Here is a 25,989-nt window from a genome sequence, read left to right on the forward strand (position 1 = left end):
CAGTTCAAAAAGCAAATGTGGGAAGCAAAAGATCATTTCAATAAAGAGTCAGAGATATTGAAAAAAAAAAAAAACAAACAGAAATCCTTGAAATGAAGAAAACAGTAAGCCAAATTAAAAACTCCACAGAAAGCATACTAATAAGATAGAACACCTGGAAGACAAAACCTCACACATTGAAGATAAAATTTTAACCTTGAAAACAAAGTTGACCAAACAGAGATGATGATAAGAAATCAAGGACACAATCTACAAGAATTATGGGATATCATGAAAAGGCCAAATTGAAGAACTATTGGGATTGAGGAAGGCACACACAAACAAACCAAAGGAATGAACAATCTATTCAATGAAATAATATCAAAAACCTTCCCAAATCAGAATGAAATGGAAAAGCAAATACAAGAGGCTTATAGGACTTCAAATGTACAAAATTACAATAGACACACAACAAGGCACATTATAATGAAAATACCTAACATACAAAATAAAGACAGAATTTTAAAAGCTGTGAGAGAAAAGAACCAAATTACATTCAGGGGGAAACCAATACGGATATCAGCAGATTTTTCAACTCAGATCCTAAAAGCCTGGAACAACATTTGTTGTTCCAGAAGGGCCTGGAACAACATTTTTCAAGCTCTGAAAGAAAACAGATGCCAAACAAGAATCTTTTTTTTTTTTTTTTTTTTGCGGTACTGGGCTCGAACCCAGAGCCTCGTGCTTGCAAGGCAAGCACTCTACCAACTGAGCTATCTCTCCAGCCCTCAACCAAGAATCTTATAGCCAGCAAAACTTACCTTCAGATTTGATGACAAAATAAAATCCTTCCATGATAAACAAAAGCTAAAAGAATTTAGAAAAAGAAAGCCGGTGCTACAGAACATTCTCAGAAAATATTCCATGAGGAAGAGATGAAAAACAACAATGTAAATCAGCAAAGGGAGGAAATAGCCTAAAGGAAAAGCCAAATAAAGGAGAAATCAAGTCGTGTCAAAAAAACAAAAATGAGTCAAATGACCGGGAATACATATCATATCTCAATAATAACCCTGAATGTTAATGGCCTGAACTCATCAATCAAAAGACATAGACTGGCAGAATGGATTAAAAACAAAGATCCAACAATATGTTGCAGGCAAGAGACTCATCTCATAGAAATATATACCCACAGACTAAAGGTGAAAGGATGGGGAAAAACATACCATGCACATGGACACAGGAAAGAAGCCGGAGTGTCCACCCTCATATCAGATAATGTGGACTTCAAGCCAAAGTTAGCCAGAATGGATACAGAAGGACATTTCATACTGCTTAAGGGAAGCATAAATCAGCAAGACATACAATCATAAATATCTATGCCCCAAACAGTGGCTTATTCATGTACGTCAAACAAATCCTTCTCAATTCCAGAAATCAAATAGACCACAACACAATAATACTAGGTGATTTTAACACACCTCTCTCACCACTGGACATATCCTCCAAACAAAAATTGAACAAAGAAACCATAGATTTCAATAACACATCAATAATTTAGACTTAATGGACATATACAGAATATACCATCCAACAAAGAGCAAATACACTTTCTTCTCAGGAGTATGTGGATCCTTCTCTAAAATAGACATATTTTATGCCACAAAGTTAATGGTAACAAATACAAGAAGATAGAGATAACCTTGTATTCTATCAGATCATAATGGATTGAAATTAGAAATAAAGGACAGAGTAAAAAACAGAAACTACTCCAACACCTGGAGATTAAATAATACGCTATTGTATGATGAATGGCTAACAGAAGACATCAGGAGGGAAATTTTAAAATTCTTAAGAGGGAAATGAGAATAAAGATCCATCATATCAAAATCTATGGGACACTATGAAAGCAGTACTTAGAGGAAAATTTATTTCATGGAGCGCACTCAATGAAAGAAGAAAAAAAAAATCAACAAATAAATCACCTAACACTATAGCTCAAAGCCCCAGAAAAAGAATAACAGAGCAACATCAAAAGTAGGAGAAGACAGGAAATAGTTAAAATCAGAGCTGAAATCAACAAAATTGAAAGAAAAGAAACAATAGAAAAAATTGACAAATAGTTGGCAACATGTATCCCATTTGTTCACAATAAAAATAAATTAAATTTTTTAAAAAATTGGTTCTTTGAAAAAATAAACAAAATTGATAAACCCTTAGCCACACTAACAAAGAGGAGAGAGAAAATTCAAATTACTAAAATTCAGAATGAACAAGGAAATATCACAACAGAAACAAGTGAAATCCAAAACATAATTAGAAGCTATTTTGAAAATCTATACTCCAACAAAATAGAAAATCTCGAAGACATCAACAGCTTTCTAGAGACATACGAATTACCTAAACTGAACCAGGACATACACAATTTAAATAGATCAATTTCAAGTAATGAAATAGAAGTCATCAAAAGTCTACCAACAAAGAAAAGTCCAGGACCAGATGGGTTCTCAGCCAAGTTCTACAAAACCTTTAAAGAAGAGCTCATTCCAATACTTCTCAAAGTATTCCATGAAAGAGAAGAGGAGAATCCTCCCAAACTCATTCTATGAAGCCATTATCACCCTGATACCTAAACCAGACAGAGGCACATTGAGGAAAGAAAGTTTTAGACCAATATCCTTAATGAACATTGACACAAAAATTCTCAACAAAATTTTAGCAAATTGCATATAAAAACATATTAAAAAGATAGTACACCACGATCAAGGGTTTTATCCCAGGGATGCAAGGTTGGTTCAACATCCGGAAATCAATAAATGTAATTCACCATTTCAACCAGACTTAAAGTCAAGAATCACATGATTCTTTCAATAGATGCAGAAAAAGCATTTGATAAAATACACCATCCCTTCATGCTCAAAACACTAGAAAAAAATAGGGATAGTGGGAACATTCCTTAACATTGTAAAGGCCATCTATGCTAAGCCTATGGCCAATATCATTCTAAATGGTGAAAAGCTGAAAGCATTCCCTCTAAAAACTGGAACAAGGCAGGGATGCCCTCTTTACCACTTCTATTCAACACTGTCCTCAAAACTCTAGCCAGAGCAATTAGACAGACCTAGAAAATTAAAGGTATAAGAATAGGAAAGGAAGAACTCAAACTATTCCTATTTGCTTATGACATGATTATATATTTAGAGGAACTGGTAAATTCCACCAGAAACTTTTAGGACTCATAAGTGAATAAAGTAAAGTATCAGGATATAAGATCAATGCTCACAAACCTAATGCATTTTTACACATAAGTGATGAATCCTCAGAAAGAGAAGTTAGGAAAACTACCCCATTCACACTAGCCTTGAAAAAAATAAAATACTTAGGAATCAATCTAACAAAAGAGGTGAAAGACCTTTACAACGAGAACTACAGAACACTAAAGAAAGAAATTAAAGAAAACCTTAGAAGATGGAAAGATCTCCCACGTTTTGGATAGGCAGAATTCATATTGTCAAAATGGCCATACTACCAAAAGTGCTATACAGATTCAATGCAATTCCAATTAAAATCCCAATGACGTACCTTACAGAAATAGAGCAAACAATCATGAAATTCATCTGGAAGAATAAGAAACCCAGAATAGCAATCCTTAGCAGGAAGACTGAAGCAGGGGGTATGGCAATGCTAGAACTTCAACTATACTACAAAGCCATAGTAACAAAAAGGCATGGTATTGGCACCAAAATACACAGGTAGATCAATGGTACAGAATAGAGGACACGGACACAAACCCAAATAAATACAACTTTCTAATACTAGACAAAGGCGCCAAAAATATGCAATGGAGAAAAGATAGCCTCTTCAACAAATGGTGCTGGGAGAATTGGAAATCCATATGCAACAGAATGAAACTAAACCCATATCTCTCACCCTGCACAAAACTCAACTCAAAATGGATTAAGGACCTTGGAATCAGACCAGAGACTCTGCAGATTACAGAAGAAAAAGTAGGTCCCGATCTTCAACATGTCGGCCTAGGACCAGACTTCCTCAACAGGACTCCCATAGCACAAGAAATAAAGGCAAGAATCAATAACTGGGATAGATTCAAACTAAATAGCTTTCTCTCAGCAAAGCTAACTACCCAGGGGTTTCCTACCATTGAATTATATCCCCAGTCTTTTAAAAATTTCTTGAGACAGGTCTCACTCAGTTGCCTAGGTTGGCCTCGAACTTGTGATCACCCTGCCTCAGACTCCCAGGTCACTAGGATTATAGGCATATACCATCACGCCTATCTTAAAATCACACTTTTTCAGGGGGGAAAAAATCCAGTTCTGCATATAAAAACGTAATAATCATTTTTTAGTTTGCTGAATACAGCACCTAACCACAAGTGATTCTGGAATAAATAAGGCAAACCTCTGCTCTAAATCCCTGGCTGTCATCTCCCTAGGATGACAGGGATGAAGGGATAATTTTTTTGTTGTTGTTTCTGAGACAGGGTCTCACTAAGTTGCAGAGGCTGGTCTTGAACTTGCAATCCTCCGTCTCGACTCCTGAGTAGCTAGAATTATAAGCATTACCACCACATGATTCTTGAAAGAGTGTTGCCTCTCAAATCAGCTGTTGTCTTTTCCCACTCAGCTGTGTCTGAGGCCAGTCTCTACAGGCTCAGTCTTCCAGGTCGCAGAGTCATCTGCCTAGCAGTGAAAAGCACTAATGAGACAAAAGATACTTCCAACAAATTAAGACCTTGCAGACAGTGAAGGTCACTGTCTTACAGCTTCTAAGACTCTGGCCCCCTAAACCAACACTTTAATCTTAAAATTTGTTCCACGTCACACTTAAGCATTGAGGGCAATGTTTTTGGAGGTGTGAGAGGTGCTTCTGGGGCTCTCCTGGGTAAGTAGTCTATCTGGTTATGTTCTGATAATGGTTTCAACTGTGCATTTCCCCAAGGTTCTTTGCTGGTATACTGATGTCAGTGAATCAGGGCTGGAGGTGGGGTGGGGCAGGACAGGAACATGTGCACCAGGGAAGGGGAGAGTCTGTGGGGTGACTTTCTGCTGTCACTACTGTAACTGCATCCAAGGACAGTTTGTTTATCCTTTTTTTTCCCCCAGCTGTGAATTTCAAGATGAGCTCAGCTCTAAAATGCTGAGAATGTGGTTCTGGTTTGATAGAATTGCTATGATGTTACTAGAGTAGTTACTATTGTGTTATAGCAATTCCATAGTTTAAAATTCTTTTTTTTTGGTCGGGGGAGAATAGAAGTTCAGTGGATTAGACAAAGGGAAATGAAGGTACGGGAGGGAGGACAGAAATAGAAAAGATAGTGGAATGATTCTAACATAACTTTCCTGTATGCATATATGAATACATCACAGTGAATCTCCATATTGTGTATACCCACAAGCCTGGGATCCTAATTAGAATAAAATATATTCTATGCTTGTATAATTATATCAAAATGGATTCTACTGTCATATGTAACTAAAAAGAACAAATAAAATTTGTTTTTTTTTTTTTTTCCTGCAGTGCTTGGGATTTGAACCCAGGGCCTTGTGCTTGCGAGGCAAGCACTCTACAAACTGAGCTATATCCCCAGCCCCAAAAGAACAAATAAAATTTAAATAAATAAATAAAATTCTCTTTTCTCTTGGTGTTCTGCCAGGGCTCTTTTGCAGCAAACCTCAGTAGTAGTAAGACTGCTTGGGTCTTCATGTTGCTTGGTGTGAATAAGTTACATGTTTTGCAAAAAAGAAATATTTATGTGTGATTAAGGAATTTTACAGAAGGTGCTTATTCGCACACTATTGGCAACTGCCTACACATCTGAGCAATTTCATATTTCTAAATTTTCCCTGATTTGGGATTGAACTGGCTCCTCCTTCCTCCTCATCACCACCAGCAGCAGCAATGTCATAGAGACTGTGGCAGTGGGGCTGTGGAAGATTAGGGGCAGATAGAGTCTATTCTGTGGCTACAAATCCAAGCTATGATATCACAGTGGGTGATGGCCAGGAAAAAGACATTGGTTAGTCAGAAATAAAGTTGTTAATTTTCTTCTTCCACAGGAAGGAAATTGAAGATTTAAAGAGAGACAAAGAAAAGGTCTGCCTTGAAATGGAAGAACTCAACATACAGGTCAAGTATTGATAGCTGGCGTGAAACCTTTCTTTTGTCATTATTTTGAAATAATTTCACACTTGCAAAAAGGAAGTAGAGAGCTTTTTCCTAAAAGATATGAGAGAGCTGTCGGCCCCTTCATCCCTCTCAAAATCAAGAACTTGGCATGCATATGAACACCCTCACCCCATTTGGGTTTGGCAGGTGTCTGGAATATTGACAGTTATGTGTGGCACTTAGTCTCATTCTATTAGTCTATCCTTGGTTGTTAGGACCTTGACATTTTCAAGACTACAGGTGGCCACTGTGAGGATGTCCCTCCATCTGAGTTGTCTAGTAGCTCCTTGTAATGAGTCAGATTCTCCATTTTTGGCAGAAACAACTTAGAAGTGATATTGTGTCCCCATTTCATCCTCTCAGGGACACAATAATTTGTCCCACTGTTGAGCACTTTGATTGCTTGGGTAAGGTGGTGGTAACTGGGCCTCTCTACAGTTGCTTTTCTTTGTAATTAGTGTTTAGCAGGGAGAGACTGATATTATGTAAATATCCTGCTCTTCATCAACCCCTCACTTCCTAATTTTGGTAGCCTTTTGGTGGACTCAGTTACAATTATAGTGGCCAATCTCACCATCTTTTAATATTATTGTTATTCTTGTGTAAGAAAGGGCTTTCTTCTCTCATTTATTGATTGATTGATATCATAATTTGATAGGTTATATTATAATTAATATTTATTTTGATGCTCAAATTGTCTCAGATTTGGGCAATGGGAGCCCTTTTGAGGTAGCATCTTCTGTTCTTTGGATAGGTCCTAATCATTCTTTGAGTACTTCCTTACTTTCTGGTATCCCAATATTCTGGGTTCTACTTATAGTTCCCCTGCCCCAGCCCTGGAATCTGCTATTTCTTCAGGGAGCACTTGGTTACTTCTAGCCAAGGATGGTCTTTAAAATGGTCTTTAGAGACCAAGATCTGGCACTGGATGTGCTCATTTCTCCTGGGGTGTGCTGCTTCCAGGAGCCATTAGTGGATACAGCTAGGGCATGTTATGTGTTTATACACATGCGTATGGTTTCAGGTATGTTTATTTATTTGCCTCTATACTGAAAACCATGAATTCAAACTCATCTGCAATTTGCACCCAACGTCATAGGGATAATGCTAGTGTTCTCCCCTTTTGTATTTGTAACATATCTCTCCAATGAGGTGCCCGGTTTCCATCATCCTTAATATCGTTACTAACTATTTGATCATTATCTCTTATCTTTTACTCTGTATGTAAATGCTCTTTTCACCTCCCATGCTGATTCTTCTCCTGCCCTAGCTACAAAAATGCCTTTTGTACTTTGCTCCTTTTCCTATCTTTGGACCAATTAAGGAATTGAGCAGTCAAGCTAGAATATATTATCCTTGTTTTTTTTTAATGAAATTTTTATAAATAATTATAGATTCATATGTGGTTTGATTATACACAAATGGTGTGCATCTACATCGTGTACAACCATGGAAACAAAAAATTGTACCCCATTTGTATATAATAAATCAAAATGCAGTCTGTAAAAATTTTTAAAAAAAGGAATTATGAAAACAAGCCTGTGTCCCTGGGGAAATCAATCCATTTTAACATTAAAAACAAACAAACAAAAAGAAATACAGAGCAAAACCTTATAAACTTCAGTTTTCTCCATTGGTAACATTTTGCAATACAGTAGCACAATATCTGTGTTAGTATTCTAGGGCTGTCAAAACTGTATATTATAGAATATGGGGGTTTAAACAACAAAACATTTATTTCATCACAATTCTGGGGTCTAGGAGTGTGAGATCAGGGTACCAACAGGGTTGCTTTCTTCTAAAGGTCTCTCTCTGTGGCTTGCAGATGGCACCTTCTCCCTCTTTCTTTATATAGTTGTCCCTGTGTGTCTGTGTCCTAAGCTCCTCTTCAGATAAGGTTGCTAGTCATATTGGAGTAAGGTCTTTCTATATGATCTTATTTTACCTTAATTACATCTTTAAAGACCCATCTCCAAATACATTCACATTCTGAAACTCTGGGGGTTAAGACTTGTATGACTGGGTAGAGAACACAGTTCAGCCTATAAGTGTGACAGCCAAGATACTGACATCGATCAAAGCCATGGATCATATTTAGATTTCCCCAGTTTTACTTGAGTACTCTTTTGAACATGTGTATGTTGAATTCTGTACAGTTTCATCATCTGTGTAGGTTCCTGTGTCCACCACCACCAGTCAAGATATTGAATATTTCCAACATCACACAGGGGTTCCTGGTATTGCCCTTTTATAACCATGCCAACTTTCTCCCAACTCCTGACAACCACTAATATGTCCTCTGTTTCTAAACTTTTATTTCAAATATTATATAAATAGCATTATATAGAATGTGACTTTTGGGTTTGTCTTTTTTACCCATCATAATTCCTTGAAGAGTTGTCCAAGTGTCATGTGTATCAATAGTTTGTTTTTATTGCTGAGTAGTATCCTGTAGCATGAATGTACTACAGTTTGTTTTTACACTCACCTTGTGAAGGACATTTGGGCTGATTCCAAGTTTGGGCAATTACAAATAAAGCTGCTACAAACATTATTGCCCTGGTTTTTATGTGAACATAGGTTTTCATTTCACCAGCATAAATCCCCAAGACAGTAATGACTGAGTTGTATGGTAGTCACATGTGTAGTCAGGGGCTTTTTGTATGTTTGTTTCACTGAGGTACATCTCCAACCCTTTTTATTTTTTATTTTGAGACAGAGTCTTGCTAAGTTGCTCAGGCCAGCCTCAAACTTGCCATCCTCCCCAAGTTGCTGGGGTTACAGCCATGTGCCACTGTGCCCAACACGTTTATTTTTATAAGAAACTCCCAAAATGTTTCCTAGGATGACTATAACACTTTATGCTCTCAACAGCAATTATACATGATCTAGTTTCTCTACATCCTTGCCAATATTTGGTGTTTTCATTATTTTGTACTGTTGACATTCTGGTGGATATGTACTGAGATGGGCAGGCTGGAGGGGGTACAGTATTTTCCTTCCCCTAGATTGGTTAGGTTCTGTGAAGTTATTTTCCTTAGGGCCAGAGAACAGAATCCTCTGGGTGTCTTTCTACCTAGTCAGCATTTAATTAGCTTGGACTACTGAACAAAATAGACTGAGTGACTTGAGCAACAAACACTTGTTTCTTATGTTCTGGAGGCTGGAGTCTGAGATGGAGGGATATGGTCCTGGCTTCTCATCATGTCCTCAACATGGCATGAAGAGAGAAATCGCTCTCTTGGTACCTATAAGTGAACCAATCTTATTAGATTAGATGCCCACTTTTGTGACCTCATTTAACCTAAATTATCTCCTGAAAGCCCTATCTCCAGCCCTAAATACTTGCTTCAATGTGTGTATTTCACGGAAACACAATTTAAAGCAGTCACTTTACCCTGAGGAAGCCTGAGGGGATTTTTCTCTGATTTTAACTGTGTGAACCTGATGAGGCTTAGAGACATGGGGGCTCCCTAATACTGCCCCTACCCCTGACACTCCAGCTCTCAGGTTAGTCCAGGCCTAGACTCCAGCACTTGCCTTTACAGATAAAAGCTTTTCTACCAGTTTCCTGCTGCAGCCTTCTGCCCTTGGTACACTGTGATTCTCAACACCTCTCTCTCCAGTTTTCAGGATGTTTGATTTGTCCTAGGACCTTAGCTCTCTAATGGATCTAAGAAGATTTGCTGCTTTTCTGTTTGTTCAGCTTTTTCTTATTGGCAGGAAGGGAGTGGTGATTTCTGAGCTTACATGGGAGATCTGAAACCAGAAGTAGTGTGTTTTTGATTGAGTTTCTGCACATGCCATGCAACATGTGCAGAAGTAGAGTTGACTTTTGTGTGTGGTTTTGCATCCTGTTGGCCTTACTGAACTTGCTTATTAGTTCTAGGGAGTTTCTTTGTTGCCTTCTTCATCTCAAACCCTTGCTGTTGCCAAAGATAGTCCCTACAACTCATTTTTCCTGGTGCCTGCTTTTCCCACATGGCCAAGTAAACAGCTTCTGCCTCAGTCCACTTGCAGGTTCCCAGCTCTCGGTGTTCATTTCCATGGTGAGCCTGTGGTAGCCTTGCTTGGTCCTTGCTGTAGTTTGATCTGGAGTGTCCCCCCCAAGGCCCTTGAATTAAAGACTTTATTACCCAGCGTGGCACTATTCAGAGGTGGTAGAACCTTTAAGAGGTGGGGCCTGGTCATTGGGATGTGCTTCACAAAGGGACTGTGGGACGCCAACCCCTTCCTTTCTCTCTTTGTTTCCCAGCCACCATGAGGTGAGCTTCTTTGTTCCACCATGTGCAACCCACCATGATGTATACTGTCTTACCACATGACCCAAAGCCATAAGGCCAATTGGTCATGGACTGAAATCTCAAAAACTATAAGCCAAAATAAACTTTTCTTTTTTGTAAGTTGATTATTGAGGTATTTGTTACATTAAAAAAAAGGTGACTAACACAAGCCTCATGTAGGATGATCCTGGATTCACTTAAGAACACTTATGGATCTGCATTGTTGGGAATGGGCAGCTTCTTGTGGAAATAGCCCATGTAGGGCCTTCCTGGATTCAGAGTAGCCACCCTGCCTTTTCCCTTCTCCTGTTACCTCTGTAACATATTTATAAATGGATTTATAGATAACCATTTGTCCTCTTTCCCAAAAATTTTTATTATGAAAACCTTTAAACATAGAGAAGTGGAAATAGCATATAGTGATCACCTACCTACCACAACCTTAATTTGACTATTGTTACTGCATATATGCTTTTAGTTCTGTTTACATGTCTCCATGTTTCTTGAGTCTATTTTTTGAATCATTTGAAGGTAGATTACAGATACCATGATTACTTCACTCCTAAATATTTCAGCAGGCCGTTTCTAAAAATATGTTCTATCGAACCATACTGTTGCTCTCACACTTAACAGTAACTACGTAACACCATCCAGAATTCAGACCACATTTGCTCACTTATTAAAAAATGCTTACATAGTAAATTCTTTGGCCCTAGGATCCAGTTGTGGCTGACACATTTTATTTAACTGTCAAATCAATTTATTGGCATAAACCAACCACACAGTAGTACTCATGGAACCTGTAGATCAGGGATTCAGACACAGGCACATCTCTGATGGTTTGTTCCTTCTATATGGCATTGGGACTGTGGCTGGCAAGATCCAGGCTGATCATCTGGGGACTCTTTCTGAATGTGTTGACACAGGGTCTCTCTCTGAGGCTGGGATCCCTGAAGAGAGTATTCTGAGAGGTAGAAGTCACTCCCCATCACTCTCACGAGTCCCCCCCAAAGCCACATGGGCCCATGTTCAGGTAGGCCACACTGCAGAAGAGGACATGGGTAGCAGGTGATACAGGGACATCTGTGGAAATATAGTCTACCCAAGCATCTCATTAGTCTTTTTGACCCGTATCTCCAGTTTTTTCCCCATGCTTCTGGAGAGACCAACTGGTTGTCTCAGGTAACCTCAGAATGTGGTAATCCACATTCTGGATTACCAAGGTGCTTCCTGTTTAGTCTGGTCCTGTGTCACATGTTTGTCTATAAATTGGAAATTAGACCTAAAATCTTAATCAGATTGAGCGGAGTTATCGTGACACAAATATCCATTTATTTAACGTGTGCTCTGGAGGTGGCGGCTGAACATATCAGCTTCTGCAGTAAAAGCTAGCTGAAGGCAAGTTAGAAGTTAAAGAGAATAACTGCCATAAACATCTGTCACCAGAAGCAGATGGCATCTACACCTTCTGAACAAGCCCTGAGAAGTACAACGTCACCTATGTAGCACCTGGCCGGGGACACAGGAAGCATCAACTCTAAATGAGGAACTGTTAAAATGGGGGAGGGATTGTATTTGACAAAAATGTCAATGATAGAAAGTCAAAGGCTATGGAAACATCCCACATGCAGGGAGGCTGAGACATGACAGATGAGACACCACCTGACCCTGTACTGAGGAGGGATGTTATAAAGGACATCACTGGGCCGTTGATGAAGCTGGAATGTGTGTGGGACATCGAGGTCACGTGTGAGAGAGCACTCCTGTTATCAGGAAACATGCTGCAGGGCTGGGGTGGGAAGAAAACATCATGTGTATGTGCGTGCTTTTGCAACATATACATGTGTGATAGTGCAAATGGCAGAGCAGATGGGGAAGATGCTGTCATTTGGGAGCCTAACTGAAGAGTGTGTCAATTTTCCTTTCAATGTTCTCCTTTTGCAATTTGTCTGTATGTTTGAAATTCTTTCCAAAGACTTTTAAATACTAAAATTGAGTAGAAGAAAATTGACTATAGCTTATTTATGTTAGGAGTTTGAAGAAAGATTCAATTTCTATTGATGAAATCAAGGCTGTCCTCAAGAGGACAAGATGAATGTACATTAATATTGAAAATCAATGTTAATTTTCACCAAAAATATAAACACAGCGAATGATCTCCAGACAGAACTACCTAGAACCTAAGACATAGTAGCAACATCTCCATCCTCAGTCCTGAGGTTCTAGGGAAGGGATGAGAAGAGCTTGAGAACAGCATGCAGACTCTCTAACCTGCATAAATCCATACTACGAGCAACGTTCAGGTTCCACTGTGTGCTAATTAAACCCACAAAAAGACAATGGTGTCAGCCTAGATCTGGGAGATCACGTGTGTGCTGACAGTAGTGCTTCAGAGGATGCCGCCCACAGAGCTGCCAACACTGTGTCCCCCAAACTGACTGCTGTGGAAAAATAAGAAAAACTGGCCTATAGGAAATAGTTATGACAAAAAAAAAAAAAAAAAAAAAAATCAAGAATAGCTGAAATTACCTTGGTAAAAGACTGTAGGACCAACTTTCCAGGTGCCATTTTGGTGCCTGTTGTCTTCACGTCATTTGCCCCATGTGTTTGCTGTAAACTCACTACCCAGTGAGAGAAAGTAAAATGCACTGTTTAATGGGCACACTCCTGCTGGAAGCTGTGCTGTGTCTCTAGTGACAGAGGCCAAGGATTAGGTTTATTTTTTTTTAACTTTAAATTGCTTAAAATGTTAGAAATAGCCACAGAGCAAGTAAAGATGTGGAAGGTCTTCGGAATGGTAGTTCAGTGGTCGTGGCACATGACCATCTCTGGTAGCATAATGTGTCTCACTTCTAGGTTGACAGAGCTGGTCCTAAGCACAACCAACACTGAGGCTGAACCATCTTCAGCTCTGTAGGACATCTAGTCTCAGATGCCAGTGGCTTCCCCCTCCTCTAGTTGGGACCATGGGAATGATCTAAATTGAGCTGCTGGTTTAAAAAGCATTTGTTTGAATCTGTTTTAACCTTTGTATCTGTAGAGTCAGAAATACAAGGATGAATTGTCACAGCTCAACTGCAGAGTCCTTCAGCTGGAAGGAGATGCTTCTTCACATCAGGCCCAAAAGGAGAAGAATCATGTTGCCGTTCAGCTATTGATGGAGAGACTAGAGGAGGCAGGGCGCCGGGAAGAGCAGCAGGTGAGTGAACTGAGGCAGTTCCATTAAGGTGCCTACTCTGCAGCCAAGCAGTGGGGAGCCAGGCAGTGGAGACTCAGCTGCAAAGACTCAGGTCAGGATAAACCCTGACATCCTGCAGGTGGATGCCCCAGCAGTGAGGTAGGGGGCTTCCCAAGCCCTAGAGAAGTGGGTGGACCTGAGCAGCACATCATCACGATCTAGAAAAAGTAGAGGGTAGTTTGGCAAAATATGTATCAAGAGCCTCAAGAATGTCTCTATGATTTGAGTTCATAATTCTACTAGGAGCATTATGAGAAATTTAACTGGAAGTATTTTCATTGCTGTGCTGCAAAACAGACTGGAATCAGTTTTGAATCATTAACAGTGGGTGAATGCATAAACGATAGTGCAACCATTAAAAGCCAGATTCTTAACAACACTTGATGTCCTGGGAGAACAGTCCAGTTACATCAAGGAGGACGGTACTGTGCTTTATCTTACTGACTTGTTGATAGAGTGTGTGTAGAAGAGGGGTGAAAGAGTCACCACAGCATGTCAGGTGTGGGGCCTCAGGCTCAAGAGTTCATGGGGGGGTTTATACTTGCAACTTTTTATTTTCTGTAATTTTCTCAAGTTTCTTCACTCAATATATATTAGATTGCTAAGATATTTCTTTTACTTGTGAATTTGTTTTTTAAAAATCAGGGTGACCGAATCAAAAAACTTGAAGTTGAACTTCAACACGTGAATCAAGAATGTCAGAGTCTGAGGCTGTCACAGTCAGAGCTGACAGTGAGCCTTGAAGAAAGTCGAGAACAGGTGGGTCTGTGCAGCAGTCAGAGGCACTTGATATGGTCCCAGTCTGAGAGAAGCATCAACAAAATGCTAATGGACAGCATTGCCAAACCTAGTTCAGCCCAGAGAGGTTAGTAGGCAGCCTGAGGTCCTACAGCTAGTGAGAGACTTAACATGTCTAGGACTGAAGCTGGTTCCTTTCTTTTTACCATATAGTTACATCAGCCCTGATTCACACAGGACCCCATGATTCCTTCTTCTGTCGTGGGTCTTAGAGGTGAAGCAGGAGTGAAATAGCCAAGGAAACTGTGTTCTAGATGAAACCTTGGCAAACTAATTTGTGTTTAGATCTTATCTCCAGTTGCTCAGAGTTGGCCAAGATACACAGAATTAATCACATTCTGTGACCCTCAGCCAGAGCTGTGCCTCAGAAGTGTGAACTCCCCACTTAAAGAAGGATAGCATGCAGGGAGGGCTTGCAGGGGTTATACTGCTCCTGTGAAACAGGCTGCAAAGATGCTGGATGGGACAGAACCTGATTCTTCCAGGGATCTGTCATGGCATCCCAGTGCCATCATGCTGAGGATGACAGGCACAAGTCATGTGCAGAAGCTCTGACTAGTGGGAGCTTGGCTGTCATAATTCCAAATAAAGGAGCTCTCTGAATTCCTAGGTGTGGTGGCATACTCGGGGACCACAAAGAAAGGAGTGGGCCCTACTGCCCTTTAAGTTGTGAGATATCCTTAAATGCAGAGAATAACTTACCCAAGGCCTTCACTTCTGTGTCAGCTGAACTGTTAATCATACTACAACTATTGTTACTTCTCTCGGTGCAGTTGCACAGTGCCCATCTGAGGCTAAAGGCAGCCCAGTCCCAGCATGCACAGGAGGTTCAGCACCTGCAGAAGCAGAAGAGCCAGCTGGTGCCTGGGGCCTGCGTGACTGAATTGCAGCAATTACTCAGCTTCCAAGAAAAGGAGGGCTGGGAGGCGACTGAACGCACAGAGAGTGAGTGGGGATACTACACTCCAAGCTGGCTGTTTGGGAGAGGGCTCTGAAGGCCAGTTGATGTGCTGGGAGGGTACGCTTCAACTGCTGGTCCTTAACCAGAAACTGCCCAACTTATAAAGCCCAAGGCCCAGGGGTGGGTAGCTCCATGGCCACTTTTAGCAACCTGAAGGCTAGTTGTAGGGAAAGTTGTGGGCTCCCCTTCTTCACCTTGACAAGACACTCTCTAGCAGATGTTGAAGATGGGTCAGAGAGGGCAGGGGAGCCTCTCAAGAGAGCACAGGAAGGAGCTAGCTGACCCTGAAGACCACTTCAACTCATCTAAGCCAGGGACCATCTGTGTATAACACATATAGGGGAACTCACTTTGGAGTCATTTATAATTAAAATTCTAGGACCAGGTCTTTGAGGACAAAGTAGTCTAGAGATTCTCTCTGAACTACAAAGAGAGATGGTCATTTTGTGGCCCTGGCAGACATCTTTAAACTACTACTCTACAGATGGAAGGTCACCTACGGTAACACTCAGATTTGTACATTTTAGCCAATCATCCTGAGATGATTCTGTTTTAAAAGTAAATACTGGGGCTGGGGATATAGCTCAGTTGGTAGAGTGCTCACTGCCAAAAAAGAAAAAAAGTAAATACTGTTGTGTAACCTTCTGTGGCAGGAAGAACTTGAAAGGCAGATGAAAGCCAGGGAAGGGTGGGCCGAAGAGGCAGAGATGCGCTTGCAGAATGTGGAGTGGCTGCTACAGGAGAAGGTGTATGAGCTGAGAGAACAAGTGAGTTGCAACAATTCTTATCACTACCTTCAGACCGTTTTTTTTTTTTTTCCCCCACATTTTTTTTACTGGTGCATTATAATTATACATAATAGTGTAGTTGTTATACAAACATAACAATGCATGCAACATAATTTGCCCAATATTTTTTAATTTTTACATATTTAATTTGTTCTAATTAGTTGTACATGACAGTAGAATGCAGTTTTTACACATCATATATAAATGGAGCATAATTTCTCATTCTTCTGGTTGTACATGATGTAGAATCACACTGGTTGTATATTCATATATGTACGCAGGGTAATAATGTCAGATTCCTTCTACAATGCTTCCTAGCCCTATGCTACCTCCCCTCCCTTCACTCCTTTCTACCTAATCCATAGTAACTCTTTGCTTCCCTAGCGCTCCCCGTTTCTTGTGAATTAGCATCTGAATATCAGAGAAAACATTCAGCCTTTGTTTCTCGGGGATTGGCCTATTTCACTTAGCATGATATTCTCCAGCTCCATCCACTTAACAGCAAATGCCATAATTTAGTTCTTCAAGGCTGAGTAATATTCTATTGTGTACATATTCCATTCCATTGTGCACATTTTCTTTACCCATTCATCTGTTGAAGGGCATCTAGGTTGGTTCCATAGTTTAGCTATTATGAATTGAGCTGCTGTAAACATTGATATGGCTGTGTCACTGAAGTATGCTGATTTTAAGTCCTCTGGGTATATGCTGAGGAGTGGGATGCTGGGTCAAATGGTGGTTCCATTCCAAGTTTTCTAAGGAATCTCCATACTGCTTTCCAGAGTGGTTGCATCAATTTGCATTCCCAAGAACGATGTACGATGTACCTTTTCCCCTACATCTTCACCAACACTTATGGTTGCTTGTATTCTTGATAATTGCCATTCTGACTAGAGTGAGATATCTTAGAGTAGTTTTGATTTGTATTTCTCTAATTGCTAGAGACATTGAACATTTTTAAATATATTTGTTGATCGATTGTACATCTTCTGTTAAGTGTCTGCTCATTTCCTTAGCCCATTTATTGATTGGGTTATTTGCTTTTTGGGTGTTAAGTTTTTAAGTTCTTTATATATCCTACAGATTAGTGCTCTATCTGAGGTGCATGTAATAAAGATTTTTTCCCAATCTGTAGGCTCTCTTCATGTTATTTCCTTTGCTGAAAAGAAGCTTTTTAGTTTGAATCCATCCCACTTATTGATTCTTGATTTTACATCTTATGCTTTAGGAGTCTTGTGAAGGAAGTCAGATCCTAGGCTGACATGGTGAAAATTTGGGCTGATTTTTTTTCTGTTAGGTGCAGGGTCTTTGTTCTAGTGCCTAAGACTCCACTTTGAGTTGAATTTCACGCAGGGTGTGAGAGGTAGGGGTTTGATTTCATTTTGTTACATGTGGATTTCACAGCACCATTTGTTGAATAGGCTATCTTTTCTCCAGTGAATGTTTTTGGCATGTTTGTTTAGTATAAGATAACTCTATTTATGTTGGTTTGTCTGTGTGTCTTCTATTCTGTATCATTGGTCTATGTGTCTGTTTCAGCATGATTGTCCCTTTTATGACTGACTGTTCAGCAGCTGACCCAGGAAGAGCTTGTCTTCACAGAATCTAGAGAACCCCATTCTCATTTTGATTCTAACCTTTAGCCGGAGAATGTAAAATCATTTTCATAAGATAAATAAGTAAAAGTAATCCATAGAAGACAGATTTTGCTAAACACACCCCATGCTATATTTGTACATCACATGTATTTTCTTTTGGGAATTGTCTCAAGATCCCTTTTTGAGGTATTCACACTAAGGACATCATTTGTTTATTTGTTGGTTCATTCTTTTTTTCCTTCTTTTGGCACCAGGGATTGAACCAGGGGTGCTCAACCACTAAGCATCATCCCCAGCCTTTTTTTTTTTTTTTTTTTTTTTTTAATATTTTATCTCAGTGCCTCACTAAGTTGTTGAGGCTGGCTTTGAACTCAAAATCCTCCTGCCTTAGCCTTCCAAGCCACTGAGATTATAGGCACGAACCACCATGCCTGGCTTGTTGATTCCTTCTTTCAGCCAGAGGGCATCTTCTGTTGACTGAGGCATCACTCTAGGCAGACCCTGGGATACCTCAGGGATGTTTTGGAGGTGACAGAAGCCTCCAGATAGCACAAGTAACCTCAGTCATGGGCATATTCCTGAGGAAGAGGGTGAGGAGACGAAGGGATGTGGTTGTGGTAAGCAGGACCACGCTGAGGAATGGCATTGGACCAGACACCCAGTGACCCAGCAAGGGTAGGTCTGGCTGTGTCCCTGCAGAAAGACCGGTGGACACTGGAAGTCTCCATTGCTTACTGAGTTGCAACTTCCCTGTGCATTGGGAGTTGTCTCCCAAGTCACAGGGCGGTGTGAAAAGACACACACATCACCATGTGCTAGGGACCTTGAGGAGGTGCTTTGCGAGAACCCAGGCAAATGTCCTAAATTGGGACCACGTGTGATGTATTTGAAGGTCAAGGAGGAAATCACCAGGGATGGTGTGAACTGACTGGGGTGGCATTACAGGGAGGCAAAGGCCTGTCCTGTTCTATAGGCCATAGGATTTTGCATTTTATTTTTAATTGTTAGAAGCCACTAGAAGGTTTTAAGTATAAGAGCACGCGTGATATGTCTATTTTTTCAGTGAAATTACACCAGGGAAAAGTAATTGTTTATAGTCTGATTGTTGGCAACAATGTGCCCAGGGTGGCAGCAGTGTGACAGCATGATGTGGTACATTGCCGGGAGGACAAGGCCCCAATACTGCAGGAGCCAAATGAAGTGGAACAATGAGGTTAGACACCAGCTGGGCATATGCCAGCATCTCTATTCACTGCTCCAAGAAATTCAAAGAGATGTGAAAATCTAGAAAAATATTTTGCTTCCCTAGCAATTGAGTACAGTTTGATTTACCAGAGGGATCCTGAGTTGATCCAAACTGAGTGAGACATTTGGGCCTTTCTCTCATGAGTCTTGGTTATGTGGAAGGTTGTGGTCATCCTGCATGGGAGATCCTCCTCAACACCTTCCCTTCCCTGCCGTGCCAGTCCTCTGTCCCTCCCCGGTGTTATCTCATTCACCTGCTCTGGTGACATACTCTTCCAGTCACTACCTCAGTTTGTCTTTACTCCTGGGAAACCTTAATTCTGGTTAAATCCTGTGGCTTCTGCTCACCTGCCCCTGTCCCCAGCCCATGCTAGTTTCCTCTATTCCCTACAGAAGGGGGGTTTCCTCCTCCCACTCTTTCCTCTCTGACACCTGGCTCCTGTAAGCTCTTCTATCAGCTGCAATTTTGTTGCTCATTTCACAGACCAGACATCCCAGGGAGAACCTACTAGCACTCCATTGACATCTTACACCCATATCCTGTGCCCTCCACCTTCTCTCTGGCCACTACCTCCACAGCCAGTCTCTCCTGGTGCTCTCACTGCCACTAGGACACAGACCTTAAAACTCCTACCTTCTCCAGCACCACCAGTTCTCCAGTCCTCTTCAGAGTTTGTGAACCTGTCACCCTGATTCCACACCTAATCCTTAGAGCCACCTTCAAAGTAGACACTGAACCCAACATGTCTCACCTCATCTCTGGCATCCTGACTGGTTTACTGTGTCCTCCACCAATCTACTCTCAGCACAGGTGCAGTAGTCATCTTTTAAAACATGCACTTGATCCTATCCCTCTGCTCAGAACCAGTCTTCCTATGTCTCACAAGTAAAAAAGCAGTTTTTATAACAGTATCTAAAGTTCCACCAAGTCTCCTTCCTTTTACCCTCCCCTCCCCTCCCCTGGTCTGCCTCCAGCTCAACATGTCCCTTCAGCTACAGTTCACCCCAGCCATATGCCAGCCACAGGGCTTGTTCTTCCCTCTGTCTGCAGTGTCCACATCTAATCTCTTTGATTCACTCCCTCATTTTATTCACATCTCTGTTCAGATATCCTCAGAAATGTGGTTTACTCCACCCAAAATGAAAATGCATGACCCACCCCCAGCTATCTGTCCACTACTAGGCTCCTTAGCATATGCATGTTTCTACCCTCTGCTGCCTTCTGTTAGAATACATGTTCCATGAGAACAGGGATGTTGCGAGGGTAGTGGGCACATGTGGTGTGTGTAGTAACTACTTGTTGAGTGAAGAGATTCTGTGTGGGCTCACAAAGCCCAATACTCAGCCCTGAGCCTTCATGTCTCGGGCAAGGTCATGGAAGGGCAGCTGACCTGAACAGCCTGTGTCCACCTCTGAAGCCCATCCTACGATGGTTTGGGTGAATGGCTCACATACCCAACTATGAGGGAGGACAGAGTGCCTCCATATGTCCTGTGCATCATCACAGGCAGCAAAGCACCCAAGACAAACCACACATTTTTGTAAGTTTTTGTTAGGTAAGTTTTGTCTTGAAGTTTTTGTTGTTTCACACTGCATTAAAATAAGAAGAGATTTTTTGAATCCTGATTTTGGTCTTTTTAAGTCTTGTTTCCTGGCCAAAAAAAAAAAAAGATTCTCATGAAGTTGCCTTAAATTCTCCTTACATGATCAGCATATTCTCAATTTCCTCCCTCAGGCCAGGGAACAAATATGCCATATCTAATATTTGTATCACATCTGGTAGCAACCTAAAATTATGGTCAGAACAGATTTGAATGGATAAGAGGGAGCAGGCTGCTTGTGTAACTTTTCTGCACTGGATTCACAGTAAAGCATGGCTTTTTCTCCTCTATAGTTCAAAAAGAACACTAAATCTGATCTGCTGCTCAAGGAACTCTATGTGGAAAATGCTCACCTCATGAAGGCTCTTCAGGTCACAGAAGAGAAGCAACGAGGTGCCGAGAGCAAAAATCGCATCTTGGAAGAAAAAGTTTGTGCTCTCAACAAACTGATTAATAAGATTGCCCCAGCATCACTCTCTGTGTAAAGACTACTGGTTTCCTAGAATTCATTCTAAGGAATGTTTTGTTTCTGTTTTTGCAGTACTGGGGATTGAACCAAGGGGCGCTCTACCACTGAAATACTTTTAAAAAAATCTTTTAAAAAAATAATTAAAAAAAAAAACTCTTTTAAAAAAATAATCCAACTCTTTTAAAAAATAATTTTAAAAAAAATTTTGATATAGGTATAATTGCCCAGGCTGCCTGGAACTTGGGATCTCTTGCCTCGGCCTTCCAAGTAGGGTCGAATTATAGGCATGGGCCATTACACCCAGCATGAATAACATCTTTTAAAAATTAAGCCACTCTGATGCCATAATTTGCTATGGTTCATCATCTCTGCATCTTCAGAAACTGAGGACTGTGATTCTTCACCCTGAAACTAGTGAATGTCCACTGTGTACCAGATGCTGAGAAAATATGCTGGTGCAGTAGAGAACATTTTTTATTAGCTGTCAGGGGTAATTTCCAGTCTTGCTACATACTGATGAAACAGATTTTAGGGGCTCTCAGCAAAGAACAGTTAATGAGAGAGTTGTTAAAATATTTTCAGTGTTGTACCTTTGCCTGAAAAGGTTAAAATGCAGAATTGTGGCTCTGTGCACAATTCACCATTTCACTGTTACTGTTTGGGCTTACATCATTTGAGTGCTTGATGGTGGATCTGTACACACATTCCAGAAAGGCTTTTGTTACTGTGAACTGTCAACCAGCAATATAGGAGGGGACAGAAACCTTTCAGGGACTGCTCCCCTGTGGGGGAGAAGTCTGGGAAGAGCCTAAGTTCTGTGGACTCAGGGATGATCATGTTTATTACGAATGCAATCTTTTCCTCAATGAAATGTCATCACACTGGAAATTGTACCTATGTAAAAAAAAAGTATAGTTTTTTATCTGAAATATACATAAATTATGGCCATTTGGTTTATTGGAATGTACGTACTACTGTAATATGAAGAATTACTGTATTTACAATAAATTCTTTTCTATTAAAATTGTTCTTTAAAATTTCAAACATGTAGAAAACAAGTTTTATAAGAAGCATCCATGTACACACACAGCAACTAGATTTGTTTGAGATAACTTTCTGCTACATACTTTTAGAACAGAGATGGAAAACCAGTTCTGTCCTTGATCTTCTCTTGAGGCAGCCACCATCCTGAAGCTGGCATGCCACCTCCTCTTTTGGCACTTACTATAAATGCTTGTAGGAGAAAAACTTTACAGCACTATGGAAAGACTCAAAAGATTTAAGTAGATGTTTTTTTAAAACTCAGTAAACTGGAGATAGAATGGAACAGTTGTTTGTTTGTTTCTAAGTACTGGGCATTAAACCCAGGGGCACTTTCATCACTGAGCTATATCCTTAGTCCTTTTTAATTTTTAAAATTTTGAGACACGGACGGTCTCAGTTACCCAGGCTGGCCTCAAACTTGCAGTCCTCCTGCCTTAGCCTCCTTATGGGTAGAGTGGAACTTCTTCACCCTGATAAAAGTTATCTACAAAAACTTTAAGAGCTTCCATTATACTTAATGATAAAAAACTGAATGCCTTTCACCTAAAGATCAGAAATAAGATGTATGTTCTCTGACTACTTTTATTAAGTCCTCTACTGGTCATTTTAATTAGTGTAATCAGGCAATAAAAGGAAATAAAATGTATTTGATTATAAAGGAGGAAGTAAAACTCTTCATAAGAAAGCCTGACTATGGGTGTGGGAAAATGGTCTACTTTAGCGAAGTAGGCCAATCCCCCAAAACCAAAGTCCAAATGTTTTCTCTGATAAGGGGATGCTGATCCATAATGGGGTGGGGGTGGGCAAGGGAAGAATGGAGGAACTTTGGATTGGGTATAGGGGAATGAGGGGAGAGAGATATGGGGGAGAAGATGGTGGAATAAGATGGACATTATTGCATGAATGCTGTGACACCACGTCATGTACAACCAGAGAAATGAAAAGTTGTGGTCCATTTGTATACAATGAGTCAAAATGCATTCTGCTGTCATGTATAACTGATTAGAACAAATTTTTTAAAAATGATCTAATTTACAAAAAGGCTATGAAAATAAATTTAGCAAGACTGCAGGATAACAAATCCAACATTAGTTGTATTTCTGTAAAATAACAATTAGAATCTGAAATTTAAAATACTGTTACCAAAACTAATACTGACAAAATACTTGATAAACCTGTAAACTGAAAACTACAAATTATTGAGAGAAGTGGAAGACAAATAATTGGGAAGAAATACCTTGTTTATGGGTCAAAAGAGTTAGTTGGTAAGATATCAGCTCACATATCAGAACAGATCAAAAGGTCCAAAAATAAATCTGCACATACACAATTTTTAAAAAAGATGTAAAGGTAATAGTAGAGAAAGAATAGTCTTTTCAACAAATGGCACTGTTAAAGTTGGATCTATATGCCCAAGGAAGAAAAACAAAAGTGAACTTGGAACCATAACTTGTAGCATAAACAAAAATTAGCTCAAAATTGATGGTAAACCTAAGTGTAAAACCTAAAAACTGTAACTCTTATAGATGAAAAAAGGAAATAAATTGTGATCTTAGATGGAAAGAATTCACAGATGCAACACAAAAAGAATAAGTAAACAGATGGGATTTCACCAAAATTAAAAAGGTCTGCTCTTGCCAAGTGCAGTGGTGCACACCTGTAATCCCAACCACTCAGAAGGCTAAGGCTGGAGGATCACAAGTTCCAGGTCAGCATGTTCAACTCAGCAGCCTGTTCAACTTCAAAAAAAGGATGAGGATGTGGCTTAGTGGTTGGGTGCCTGACTAGAATGCACAGGCCTTAGATTCAATCCCCAGCCTTGGGATAGAGAACAGAATGAACACCCAATCATTTCATATGACAAGAACCTCGACCCCAAACCTGGGTCTGATGACCACTCAGTGTTCTGCCTTCATGTGGTTTGCATGATCCCTTAATTGAATCTGAGTAACCTATTACTACTGATGGAATGTAGCCCAGCCTTCCAGAAAACTGCTCCCACTTCCACTGTCTTTACATTGTGGTGAGACATGCCACCTTGGGAACGTATAAGACCACACAAACAAGTGAGCCATCCCAGCCAGGCCACCATCAGAATGCAATTATAGGGCAGGGGATATAGCTCAGTTGATAGAGCGCTTACCTTACAAGCACAAGACCCTGGGTTCAATCCCCACACCCCCCACCAAAAAAGAAGGCAAGTATATCAAAGACCCCAAGCAAGATCAGTAGAACTGCTCAGCTGAGTAGCCACCACATTTCAGGTGGTTTGTTTTAGAGGAATAGACAACTCAAAACACTGACAAGGCACAGACTCACACTGACCTACAAACAAAAACTTGAAAGCAAATGACAAAGCAAATAGGATTGTACTCCATCTATGAGTGCAGCTAATGGTGGCCACACTATAATATTTAGTAAGGAAAGGGCACTTTTATCTATCTATCTATCTATCTATTTGGTGGTACTGAGAATCGAACCTAGGGCCTCATGCATGCCAGGCAATCACTTTACTACTGAGTTACATCCTTAGTCATTACCTTCATTTTCTATACTGTACAGTTTTTACTTTTTTAACTGCATATTTATTACCTTTATAAGAAAAAAAATGATTTATGCTTAAAATTCCAGTCATAATTATAGATAGTCAGTCAGTACAAATTGATACAAACACCACAATTTCAAGTTTTCAACTGGTATTCATTCATTTTCCATAAGGACTCAGGCTGGGGGTCTAGTCCTCTATTTTGAGCTGGTGGGTGAGCATCAGTCTTACTGCTTTGCAAAGGGACATAGAAATTGGGGCTAGAAAAGGAAGTTTTCTAGAAATGGCAATATCCATAGTGTCCTTCCTCCCTCCTTTCCAAATAGTCATATAATAAATTTACATATTACATATGCCATTACTATTACAGATCATGAAAATTTTTTTTAGAAAATCATCTTTACCCAAATGATTTAGAAATATATATTCCAGAAATTTGGCCTCCTGGCATACACAATACATACTACCAGAAAACACTCAAGATGCACAGAGATCTGCCTTCTATTTATACAGCCATGATACTCCAAAGAGACTCAAACTTACAAATATTTTCATTTATAAAAACATACTACAATGACAGTTGGGAATGTTATGATTATAGACACAGATTTTTTTTTTTTTTTTCCACCAGAGATTCAATGCAGGGGTGCTTTATTACTGAACCACATTCACAACCCTTTTTATTTTTGAGACAGTCTCACTAAATTGCTTAGGGCCTCACTAAGTTCTAAGGCTGAACTTGAACTTGTAATCCTCCTGCCTTAGCCTCCTTAGAAGCTGGGATTACAGGTGTATGCCACCACGCCTGGCTAGATAGTTTTTTTTACAGAAAGGAGCAGGAAGAATGGTGTACAACACAAAAACAAAAGTCCTTAATACATGTTAGCCAAGTATTCATGGTTATTATTATTTTTTTTTAAATTCATTTGAGGTTCTGGGAATGGAATCTAGGGCTTCCCATGTTCAGGGCAAGCACTGTACCATTGAGCAACACCTTTTTGGTTATCTTAAAGTCACCTGTAAATTTTTAATCAAAGAGGGAGGTATGGGGAGAAGTAGAGACATTTCTGTGGCATGGGTTCAGCCTCATATGTGGCAAGGTCTGACAGTGCCTCCACATGTGGTCACCACGGGACGTAGTCATGGCATGACACAGTCATGACAAGACATGCTCCAGAACTCCTTGTCTGATCAACTGCTCACACTTCCACCGAGGCAAAAAGTGCTACAGAAGAAAGGGAGTAGAGGGAA

At 40.2% G+C, this 25,989-nt stretch overlaps 2 protein-coding genes across 8 annotated transcripts in view; one reads left to right on the forward strand and one right to left on the reverse strand.

Annotated features, from left to right (window-relative positions):
- Positions 1–5,957: 5,957 nt before the first annotated feature.
- LOC306651472 (ninein-like protein) overlaps positions 5,958–25,989 on the forward strand; it is a 29,011-nt gene continuing 8,979 nt past the window's right edge. The window contains exons 1-6 of one of the 2 annotated variants that reach the window (XM_079124081.1): positions 5,959–6,129; positions 13,492–13,650; positions 14,335–14,448; positions 15,261–15,432; positions 16,102–16,215; positions 20,974–21,273. In XM_079124081.1, the coding sequence (XP_078980207.1) occupies positions 6,109–6,129; positions 13,492–13,650; positions 14,335–14,448; positions 15,261–15,432; positions 16,102–16,112 (477 nt within the window). In that variant the 5' untranslated portion in view covers positions 5,959–6,108 and the 3' untranslated portion in view covers positions 16,113–16,215; positions 20,974–21,273. Of the gene's footprint in view, positions 6,130–13,491; positions 13,651–14,334; positions 14,449–15,260; positions 15,433–16,101; positions 16,216–20,973; positions 21,274–25,989 lie in introns of those variants that run through there. The other variant, XM_079124082.1, reaches the window with a different exon arrangement.
- The window catches only part of LOC306651411 (DNA replication complex GINS protein PSF1), a 37,876-nt gene continuing 36,336 nt past the window's right edge, over positions 24,450–25,989 (reverse strand). For 5 of the 6 annotated variants that reach the window (XM_079123979.1, XM_079123978.1, XM_079123981.1 and 2 more), the window contains one exon: positions 24,473–25,963. In XM_079123979.1, the coding sequence (XP_078980105.1) occupies positions 25,895–25,963 (69 nt within the window). In that variant the 3' untranslated portion in view covers positions 24,473–25,894. Of the gene's footprint in view, positions 25,964–25,989 lie in introns of all 6 variants that reach the window. The other variant, XM_079123977.1, reaches the window with a different exon arrangement.

Source organism: Sciurus vulgaris, assembly GCF_902686455.1.
Source record: "Sciurus vulgaris genome assembly, chromosome: 2".
Lineage (NCBI taxonomy): Eukaryota > Metazoa > Chordata > Mammalia > Rodentia > Sciuridae > Sciurus > Sciurus vulgaris.